The following is an 11934-nucleotide window of genomic DNA, read 5'->3' on the forward strand; positions in this document are numbered from 1 at the left end:
TCTCAAGTACCAGGCCGTCAGACTGAAAAAGTCGGGCTCTGGGTGAAAGATCGGTCCCTGCCGCAGAAGGTCCACTCGGACCGGGAGAGGAAGGGGAGGAAGAACTGACCAACGTTCTAACATTGGGAACCAAGCTCTTTTGGGCCACTGGGGAGCGATCAGGATCAGCTTCCCCCGTGAGCGACTCAGTTTCTGTAGGACCCTTGGGATCAGACTCAGGGGAGGGAAAGCATAGGCCAGCTGAAATGTCCAGGCCTGGGCCAACGCATCCACACCCTCCGATCCCTGATCCCGGGAGAGGGAGAAGAACCTTTCTACCTTCCTGTTCTTCCTGTTCGCGAAGAGGTCTATCTCTGGGTTGCCGAAACGATGTCGAACCCAGTCGAAGACTTCTCGATTTAATTCCCACTCCCCCTGGAGGATGGGTTGGCGGCTTAGAAAGTCCGCTTCTAAGTTTAGGACTCCCCTGATGTGGATTGCTGAAAGGGAGAGGACTCTCTGTTCTGCCCAACTCAGAATTTCTAAGGACAGCCTTAGGAGGGAACGGGACCTGGTGCCTCCCTGGTGATTTATGAACGCCACCGTGGTTGCGTTGTCGGAGAGAATCTGTATTTCTTGGTTTATGACTCTCTCCTCGAACGCCTCCAAGGCCTTCCCGACCGCTAATAATTCGCGGAAGTTGGAAGAGGACCTGCTCTGTTGTCGATCCCAGCACCCCTGGGCCTGGAGACCCGACATGTGGGCTCCCCACCCCCAGGAGCTGGCATCCGTGGTTATCCTGAGAGGATTTGTCTGGTTCCATGGGAGGCCTTCCTCCAAATTCTGAGGAATGAGCCACCACCCCAGTGTGCATTTTACTGACTCCGGGATGCTGACCCTGGAGTCTAGGGATGAGTCCTTCCCGTCCCAGGAGGAGAGCAGGAAGGCCTGCAGGGATCTGTAATGAAGCTGGGCCCATGGGACCGCTGGGATGCATGAGGTCATCAGTCCCAGTAACCTCATGATCTGTCTGAGGGAATTTTCTATTGACCCCATGACGGACCTGACCACTGACCCGAGTCTCTGGATCTTGTCCTCTGGAAGAACCAGCTTTTTCTCTATGGAATCTATCAGGAATCCCAGATACATTTTTCTCTGTTCTGGGAGGAGAGAAGATTTTTCTCTGTTTACAATCCATCCCAAAGATTCCAGAGTAGTCAGGACGGTGGCCAGATCCGAGAGAAGGAGTTCTCGGCTGGGGTTGAAAAGCAGTAGGTCGTCCAGGTAGGGGACAAGGGAGATCCCTTTCAGATGTAGAAAGGCGACCACCTCTGCCAGGACCTTCGTGAAAACCCTTGGGCTGGAGGCCAGACCAAAGGGGAGTGCGGTGAACTGCCAGTGCTGAATCCCCTGAGGGGAGGCAATGGCAAATCGGAGGAACCTTTGATGGTCCCTGAAGACTGGGACATGGAGGTAGGCGTCCCTCAAGTCTATGGTTACCATAAAGACTCCTTCTAACAACAGTCCCTTGAGACTGTAAATGTTTTCCATGCGGAATTTCTTGTAGAGGAGAAAGGTATTTAAAAGTTTTAAATTTATGATCAATCGGAATTTCCCCGAAGGTTTGGGCACCATGAAAATATGTGAGTACACCCCCTGACCCTGTTGTCCTGGCGGAACTGGGATTATGACTGCCTGCTGAGCTAGATCTGTGACACTTCCCAGAAGGGCAGCTGCCTTGAGGGGATCTTGGGGTAGATGAGTGAGGAGAAATATTGGGGGGGGAAGTTGTCGGAATTCCAATCTGTAACCCTCCCTCACTATTTGCAGAATGTGAGGACTCCGTGTTATACTCTCCCAGGCTGGAAAAAATTGGGAGAGTCTTCCCCCGACTCTTAAGTCACTTGGAGTCCTTACCTGCGGGTTTGGGATCGGGGAAAAGGATACCCCCTTTTGGCTTATCCTTTCCCGCGATCCAACGCTTATTAAAGGCCGATCTTCGGTCAGAAGGTCGGTTTTTATTCTGGGGGCCTCGAAAAAATCTTCTCCTGTTAGGTCTAGGTTTTGGGGGGAACCGTTTCCCCTTTTCTGAGGCCCTAGTTAGAGCTTGATCAAGTCCTGCCCCAAAGAGAAGAGTACCTTCAAAGGGCAGGGCACATAGACGGGTCTTGGAAGCAAGATCACCTTCCCACGTCTTCAGCCATACCGCCCTTCTGGCGGCGTTGACGAGAGCACCCGTCTTAGCAGAGGATCGGACTGTTTCAATCGATGCGTCTGCAAGATAGGCAACCGCACTGCCTATGACTGTAAGAGAATCTCTAATTTCTTTAAACTTGGAGGTCTGAGGTACATGCTCCAGAAGTCTGGTTAACCAGGTATCTGCATTCCTAGCGATGCAGGAAGAGGCTAAAGCGGGTCCAAGGGCGGCCGTATTAGCCTCCCAGGCCCTGCGAAGGGAGGTGTCTGCCCGCCTGTCTAAGGAATCCTTTAAGTTTCCTGCATCTTCAAACGAGAGGTCAGACTGCCTGGAGAGTTGGGCTAGAGATGCATCTAGTTTAGGAGTTTTAAACAAAGTATTTTCTAACTCCTCCTTAAAGGGACAGCGCCTCTTCCAGGTCTTGTACCTTAGTAGTTTCTTTTCAGGCTCAGCCCATTCCCTCAGAACTATGGGCCATATTCTCGTAGATCGGCGCATATTTACTCAGGTGTAGCGCATCATAGTTGCGCTACGCCGGCTTAACTTGGAGAGAGCTCTCCCATATTCCCGTACCACATGCGTCCTACGTTGCGCTCGCGGAGCTGAAATGTGTCGGCGTAAGTAGGCGCAAGTGACGGTAGGAGGGATGTAGGCGTGAAGAATGCTAATGAACCGTGACCCCATGCAAATGATGTCCAGACCGAACGGAGCATGCGCCGGACGTGCCCCGCCCTCTGCGCATGCGCAAAACAACAGTAGGCGTAAATCCCTGCTGAGTTGGGCCGGCCCAGTGTATAAATGCGTCACCACATGCGCCCAACGAGTGCAAAGTGACTCCATTGATTCTGTTGGTGGAGATTTTTCTCTTTAGCTTTGCAATGCCTGGACCCAGGAAGGAAAGGAGAAAAAAGAATTTCAGCCAAGATGAGAGGGCCATCGTAGTCTCTGCCATGGAGAGATACGATTCAAGACTCCATGGTGCTGACAGTGGCAGCACAAGTAAAACCAAAAAGGAGGAGATCCTTAGGAAAGTGACTGCCCAGGTCAATGCCTTAGGCCATGAGGCAAGGACCCCCCAGGAAATTCAGAAAAAAATTAATGACCTGCGTGGTGTGGTCAGGAACAAGATGGCCATCATTGCAAAGCATGCCAGGGGCACAGGAGGGGGGCCACCCTGTTCTACCCGGCTCACTCAAGAGGAGGAAGTGATTGCCCGCTGCCTTCGGAGGGAGCAGGTGGAGGGCCTGGAGGGCCATGACTCAAGTGAGCCACCCATGAGGACAGGTAAGTGTGTTTTATCTTCTGGTGTGTTGCATGTGTGGTGGGGGTGGTGGGTTATGTGACAAGTGTGTTGGTCCACCAACATGTGACTGTTTTGTGTCATCCACAGGTGAGCAGGATGAAGCGGGGCCATCCAATGCTGCCAGTGGCCGTCACAGACCATCATCCACTGAGCAGTCTGCTTCTGTGACTGACCTCCTGGGAAGCCAACAGGCCTTGGTGGAGGGGAGTGGTCAGTCCTCCGCGCAGGAGGTTGTTGAGGAGGAGGTCCATGAAGAGGAGGTCCAGGAAGAGGAGGTCCAGGAAGAGGAGGTCCAGGAAGAGGTGGTCCAGGAAGAGGTGGTCCACAGCGAGCAGGAGGTCTTCCTTTTTTTGGAGGAGTCGCATGTGGTGGCAGGACCATCACAAAGCCCCCGCATATCCAGCCCCTCAGGGTCCTCCAACACCCTCTCCAGTCCCTCCCGTCCCATCCCCCTCATCTCCAGCCCCTCCAGGTCCTCACTCTATGCAAGGGGCCCAGCCACTCCTGTCCCCAGGAGGGCTACCCACAGGACAAGGGGTGCGGCAGAAATGCTTCATGAGAATCTGGCCAGGCAGCAGGACCAGCAAACCCGTCATATGGGTGAAATCTTGGTGGAGTTGAGGCGCCTGTCCGACAGCTTGGCCTCCTCGGGAGCAGTACCAGATGCTCTGCAAGATGTGGCTGGAAACTGCGCAGCCACAATCACCAGCCTGGGTGAGCTGCAGACTACAACTGCCGAACTTGTGGGGGAGGTCAGGTGCCTGCGAAGGGCTGTTCAGGCCCAGACAGCTACCCAGGAGTCATTGCTCACCCGCATAGCACTAGCTTTGGAGGGCAGACAGGCAGGCAGGGAGGCACCTGGGAATGTTCCTCCACCTGGAGATGTTCCTCCACCTGATGCCCCAGCTCCCCCCAGGCAAGTGAGGGCCAGGAACCTGGGCACCAGGCGTAGCCCGCGCCGGGGCAAGTGATTATTTATTGTTCATTTGCTCTGGTTAAGAGCTTATTTTATTATTTGCTCTGGTTAAGAGCTTATTTTATTATTTGCTCTGGTTAAGAGCTTATTTTATTATTTGCTCTGGTTAAGAGCTTATTTTATTATTTGCTCTGGTTAAGAGCTTTTTTTTTTAGTTTGGGTGCTGAACACAGGCAGTGTTGCAGAGTACAGTGTGAATGGTGTGTGAATGTGGGGTGGTGACATTCCTGCCAGTAAGGGGTGTCACCCTCGGGCGCTGGTGATAAGTTCTCCCCAGGTCCGTATGAATGACGTATGAATGGACAGCAACATCATTGGGGCCTTGACGCGGCGTTGCTGCTCCTTAGTACCGTGCGGTGTACTTCGGTCTAATCCAATGTTCTGTGCATGTGGGGTGTGTGTTAGGGACCACAGTGGTGTGCATGCGTGCATTTTCTGTGTGCCATGTTTAATGTTTGTGTTTAACGTTCAAAGATTCGCTCCACGAGACATCTCCTGACTGCTGTACCATCAGCAGACGGGGTAGCCTCGGTTAGGGGGGGACATGGTGGTTGGGGGGTCAGGTCATCACGTAGGTCAATCTGCAGGCCCTTTCTCACTGCGAAGTTGTGCAGCACGCAACATGCAGCGATGATTTGGCACACGAAGTTGGGGGAATACAGCAGGGTACCCCCAGTCTTATCCAGGCATCGAAATCGTGACTTAAGGAGGCCAAATGTTCGCTCAACCACTGCACGGGTGCGTGCGTGTGCTTCGTTATATCTTCTCTCTCCTGGTGTTTGCGGATTGCGGAATGGAGTCATGAGATGAGGTCCCAGGGCATAGGCAGAGTCACCTGGAAGGGAAAAGACAGGAGGATGTTAGTCATGCATGTGCCCCTCGTGATGTCTGCATCATGGGGGGGGACAGTCATACCTGACACCCATGTCACTCACCAACCAGCCAACTGTCCCCATACACATTCTGCTCAAATTGTCTTGGGATGTCACTTTGCCTGAATATAAAGCTGTCATGGCTGGATCCGGGGTGTTTTGCACGGACGTGCCATATGAGGCCATGTGCATCCACGATCACTTGGACATTGATAGAATGCCAATGTTTTCTGTTGCGGTATATGTGCTCGGTCTCGTGGGGGGGCTGTATTGCCACATGGGTACAATCAATTGCACCCACAGTGCGTGGGAAACCATCAATTAGGCAGAAATCTGTCATTGCCTTCAGCCGCATGTCCTCCTGGGTGGGTCTGATTATGTGGTGCGACATGCGTCGGAGTATTGCGGGGACAACTTGGTGCACGCATCTACTCATGCTGGTTTGGGATATCCCAACCACGTCTCCACTGGTTCTTTGAAAAGAGCCTGTGGCAAGAAAATGCAATGTTGCCAGGACCTTCACCAGTGGCTGCACTGCATGGGATCGTTGTGTTGGGCTGCTGATGTCATTCTTCAGGGCTCTGGTAATTTCAAGTATGGCATCAGGGCTGAATCTATAACGGTGAAACACATCCACATCAGCCATGCCAAAGAGGCTAATGCGCTGTGGGTAGATCCTCTCACGTGCCCTCCTCCGTGCCCTCCTCCTTCTAAGTGCCTCTTCCTCCTCACACACTAGCAGTGCTAAGACCACGCCTGCCCCTGGCATGTTGGCATACGAATGTGTTGTCCGCAAAATTTGTTTGCTCAGCTCGTCCGGGATGGTGCTGCTGTATTTGCTTTTTTCAAGCTAACTTACTCAGGTCTGGAGCAAAGTTAACCGAGCTTTATAAGGGGTAACTTTCAGCCGGACAATCGTCTTACGCGCACAGCGCGTAGCCTAAGCCGATCGCGCGTAGGTTCGGGAATCAGCGCATCTACAACATTTGCATATTTGAATACTAATTCTATGGCAGCCTAGGATGCCATCAGCTGAAATATACGCCTACGCTGCGTAAACTTAAACTAGTTAAGACGGACAGGAGTAGCCTGATTTCTGGCGGATCTGGTTCTGTGACTACGGCGCATAGATAGGACGGCGCATCTTTACACTTACGCCGCGCATCTCCATATACGCCGGTGTAACTTGTTTGAGAATATGGCCCTATATCTTTAAGTGACTGATGGACTGGGATAACCTTTGGCTGGGGTTTAGCTAAACCCTGGTACATTCTGTCCTGAGGTGACACCAGCTCTGCTGGCTGCTGGATCCCCTCAGAGGCATAGACAGCAGACAGCAGACCCCCCATGTCATCTGTAGAAAAAATATATTTGCCTGATCTGGCATCCTCATCCTCAGAATGACTATCAACTACCCCATCTTCTGGAGCCTCTGAATCTTCGGTGTCAGATAGGAGAGACTCCCTAGCCCTGGAAACTCGTGGCACTGGGGTGGATGAGCTCTCTTGAGAAGAGGGGCCGGCTGCTATGGGCTCAGGATCCCTATTTTTTAAGGTGTCCTTAAATTCCTTTAATGTGGAGAGCATTTGGGATTGGACAGCTAGGAATTCTTTCATAATCAGGGAAGTTTCCTTTGCTGTCAATTTTTGTATGCATTTGGCACAAAGAAGTTTGGAGTAATCTGCAGCCAGCTTAATGCTACAGTTACCACACCTCTTGGTTTTGGAAGTGTGTTTTAGGGAGAGAATAGCAGCTTCCCCCTGGGCAGAAACCTCCTCCCCTGTAAGGGGAGAGAAAAAATATATCACAGTTCAAACATCAAGTGTGAGAGGAGAGGAGAGGGGGGGGGGGGGAGAGGACCCAGTCCAATATGCCCCCCTGACATTCTGAGGCAGACTCACCCTTGGTGGTGTCCTCGGCAGCGGCTGCTAGCGAACGATCCTCGCGCTCCATAGCGAAGTCGTGTAGGCGCCACTCTCCTCCTTGCTGCAGTGAGAACAGCGAGGAGCCGACGCCGCTGGCGGCCGCCATTTTGGTGAAGACCGGAAGCGAAACTTCGTCATCACCGCGCGCCGCCTGTGACGCGGCGTCGACTGCTGGCTCCATTCGAAAATGTCCCCGGGAGGACAGTACACCGGAGCCACGCTGAGGAAGCCCTCACACCCGCCCAGCAGGTAAGGGGTCCTGGAGGAGAGGGAACATGGCCACATAGGAGTACTGGAATAGCCACTATCCCAGGGATTCCTACAGAAAGGAAAGAAGGGGGGTATTGTTTGCAATCTTCCTCCCCCCCCCCTATCACACGGGGAAAACCCCCCGGGACAGGCATTACACCTTTAAGCTGAGGCAGGGACGGCCCCCAGGACCCACTGCTCAGTACCCGGAGGGGGACCACCAGCCCCAGGCCTTAGGTCTGATAAAAAATAACAAACTGTTTCGCTGGTGGGAAACACAATCAATAACTGAGGTGCACGGGGAGGGGCGGGGCTTTTAAACCTCTTTCTGATTGTGTTTCCTGTCAGGTGGAGCCAGTCTACTCTCAAGGTGCCGTCCTGGAAGACGACTTGAGAAAATACTTCTTTCCTGTAGCCTAAACAGGAAGTGAGAGGAAATCCCACTAGGTAAGGAAATCCCAGTTTGTCACCAGAACTAGTGTCTCCAATGGAAGATTTCCCCTCTATTCCTGTTCTCATGTCCACCCAAAATGTGTGATTTTCTTTTACTTATGATGATCTTGGTAAATATGACTTATTTATATGAAGCTTTGTGGGTCAATTCAGATATGGAGTCGTGGTTTGGCCCACCCCCTCTCCCTCCTGATTGGCTAACTGACTTTGATTGCTGTGTCTCAGCCAACAAGGGTGAGAGTCCCGGACAGCTGAGGCACTCGTGCAACATCGCTGGAGGAAGATCGGGCTCAGGTAAGTAGTAGGGGGGCTGCTGCACACAGAAGTTTTTTTTTTATCTTAATGTATAGAATGCATTAGGATAGGAAAACTTCTGCCTTTAGAACCACTTGCCGACCAGCCGCCGCAGTTTTACTGTGACAGGTAGACTCGGCTGGGCAAATTGGTGTTACCGTACATTGGCTTTTTTTTTTTGGCAACTAGGGCACCCGCGATCACTCGTGACAGAGCATGTGTCAAAAGTGTACGATGTGTCCGCCAAAATAGCGCAGTCCTGATAAAAATCGCAGATCGCCTGACCTGCATACACTACACTGACCTGACCTGCATACACTACACTACACTGACCTGACTACACTGACCTGACCTGCATTGCATACACTAACCTGACCTGCATTGCATACACTGACCTGACCACACTGACCTGACTACACTGACCTGACCTGCATTGCATACACTGACCTGCATACACTACACTGACCTGACTACACTGACCTGACCTGCATACACTACACTGACCTGACTACCCTGACCTGACCTGCATACACTACACTGACCTGACTACACTGACCTGCATACACTACACTGACCTGACCTGCATACACTGACCTGACCTCACTGACCTGACTACACTACACTGACCTGCATACACTGACCTGCATACACTACACTGACCTGCATTGCATACACTGACCTGACCTGCATACACTGACCTGACCACACTGACCTGACCTGCATACACTACACTGACCTGCATACACTGACCTGACCTGCATACACTACACTAACCTGACTACACTAACCTGACCTCACTGACCTGACTACACTGACCTGCCCTGCATTGCATACACTGACCTGACCTGCATTGCATACACTGACCTGACCTGACTACACTTACCTGACCTGACCTCACTGACCTGACCTGCATACACTGACCTGACCACACTGACCTGACTACACTACACTGACCTGACTACACTGACCTGCATACACTACACTGACCTGACCTGCATACACTGACCTGACTACCCTGACCTGCATACACTACACTGACCTGACCTGCATACACTACACTGACCTGACTACACTACACTGACCTGCATACACTACACTGACCTGACCTGCATACACTACACTGACCTGACCTGACTTGCATACACTACACTGACCTGACTACACTGACCTGACCTGCATACACTACACTGACCTGACTACACTACACTGACCTGACCACACTACACTGACCTGACCTCACTGACCTGACTACACTACACTGACCTGCATACACTGACCTGCATACACTACACTGACCTGCATTGCATACACTGACCTGACCTGCATACACTGACCTGACCACACTGACCTGACCTGCATACACTACACTGACCTGCATACACTGACCTGACCTGCATACACTACACTAACCTGACCTGACTACACTAACCTGACCTCACTGACCTGACTACACTGACCTGCCCTGCATTGCATACACTGACCTGACCTGCATTGCATACACTGACCTGACCTGACTACACTTACCTGACCTGACCTCACTGACCTGACCTGCATACACTGACCTGACCACACTGACCTGACTACACTACACTGACCTGACTACACTGACCTGCATACACTACACTGACCTGACCTGCATACACTGACCTGACTACCCTGACCTGCATACACTACACTGACCTGACCTGCATACACTACACTGACCTGACTACACTACACTGACCTGACCTGCATACACTACACTGACCTGACCTGACTTGCATACACTACACTGACCTGACTACACTGACCTGACCTGCATACACTACACTGACCTGACTACACTACACTGACCTGACCACACTACACTGACCTGACCTCACTGACCTGACTACACTACACTGACCTGCATACACTGACCTGCATACACTACACTGACCTGCATTGCATACACTGACCTGACCTGCATACACTGACCTGACCACACTGACCTGACCTGCATACACTACACTGACCTGCATACACTGACCTGACCTGCATACACTACACTAACCTGACCTGACTACACTAACCTGACCTCACTGACCTGACTACACTGACCTGCCCTGCATTGCATACACTGACCTGACCTGCATTGCATACACTGACCTGACCTGACTACACTTACCTGACCTGACCTCACTGACCTGACCTGCATACACTGACCTGACCACACTGACCTGACTACACTACACTGACCTGCATTGCATACACTGACCTGACCTACATACACAATCACTGACCTGACTACACTGACCTGACCTGCATTGCATACACTAACCTGACCTGCATACACTGACCTGACCACACTGTCCTGACCTGCATTGCATACACTGACCTGACCTGACTACAATGACCTGCATACACTACACTGACCTGACTACACTGACCTGCCCTGACCTGGCAGCGCACCGGGCGGCATTGTAATTCCCGCCTTCTAAGCTTGCGGCGCCTATGATGGACATCACACGTCCCGTGGTCACAGATTGGACCAGTGGGACGTCCATCATAGGCGCTGCAGGCTCCAGTAAAGTGCTGCTAAAATAGCGACGCTTTACTGCCGACGGCGCAACGCCCCAGTGTGAAAGTAGCCCAAGTCATGTGCCAGGCACATGACCAAACAGATGCATCCTTTTACATTATACAGCACCCTGCACCCCTTTTACATTACACAGCACTGCACCTCGGGACACCTTTTACATTACACAGCCCCAGCACCTCTGGACCCCCTTTACATTACACAGCCCCCCGCACCTCTGGACCCCTTTTACAATACACAGCACTGCATCTCTGGACCCCTTTTACATTACACAGCACCGCATCTCTAGACCCCTTTTACATTACACAGCACCACATCTCTTTACCTCTTTTACATTACACAGCACCGCATCTCTGGACCCCTTTTACATTACACAGCACTCTGGACCCCTTTTACATTACACGGCACCACATCTCTTTACCTCTTTTACAATACACAGCACTGCATCTCTGGACCCCTCTACATTACACAGCACCGCATCTCTAGACCCCTTTTACATTACACAGCACCGCATCTCTGGACCCCTTTTACATTACACAGCACTCTGGACCCCTTTTACATTACACGGCACCACATCTCTTTACCTCTTTTACAATACACAGCACTGCATCTCTGGACCCCTTTTACATTACACAGCACCGCATCTCTAGACCCCTTTTACATTACACAGCACCACATCTCTTTACCTCTTTTACATTACACAGCACCGCATCTCTGGACCCCTTTTACATTACACAGCACCACATCTCTTTACCTCTTTTACATTACACAGCACCGCATCTCTGGACCCCTTTTACATTACACAGCACTCTGGACCCCTTTTACATTACACGGCACCACATCTCTGGAATCCTTTTACATTACACGGCACCGCATCTCTGGACCCCTTTTACATTACACAGCACCGCATCTCTGGACCCCTTTTACATTACACAGCACCACATCTCTGGACCCCTTTTACATTACGGCACCGCATCTCTGGACCCCTTTTACATTACACAACAGCACATCTCTGGACCCCTTTTACATTACATCGATATGGTTCCCCTCTTGACTGCGCAGGCACAATCCGAGCCAACGGAAATTACCAAACCTGAGCAACTGTAGCAAGAGGTCCAGGGCGGTGTGG

The 11934-nt window shown here is 51.7% G+C and overlaps 1 protein-coding gene across 1 annotated transcript; it reads right to left on the reverse strand.

Moving 5' to 3' along the window:
* Positions 1-1879: 1879 nt before the first annotated feature.
* On the reverse strand, positions 1880-7781 carry LOC120928278 (lamina-associated polypeptide 2, isoforms alpha/zeta-like). Its single transcript, XM_040339378.1, has 2 exons — positions 6532-7781; positions 1880-2643 (listed from the first exon to the last, which is right to left on the reverse strand). Exons 1-2 carry the CDS (start codon positions 6941-6943, stop codon positions 1880-1882), a joined length of 1176 nt encoding a protein of 391 aa, XP_040195312.1. The 5' UTR covers positions 6944-7781.
* Positions 7782-11934: the final 4153 nt, after the last annotated feature.

This window comes from Rana temporaria, chromosome 2, assembly GCF_905171775.1.
Source record: "Rana temporaria chromosome 2, aRanTem1.1, whole genome shotgun sequence".
Taxonomy (NCBI): domain Eukaryota; kingdom Metazoa; phylum Chordata; class Amphibia; order Anura; family Ranidae; genus Rana; species Rana temporaria.

What these genes read in the sequence shown, in the direction of transcription:
- LOC120928278 (XM_040339378.1), bottom strand. Translation starts at nt 6,943, where the DNA reads ATGAAAGAATTCCTAGCTGTCCAATCCCAAATGCTCTCCACATTAAAG. An exon ending in TCAGTCACTTAAAGATATAG is followed by an intron (nt 2,644 to 6,531) that starts GGCCATATTCTC and finishes TATGGCCCATAG; the next exon opens with TTCTGAGGGAATGGGCTGAG.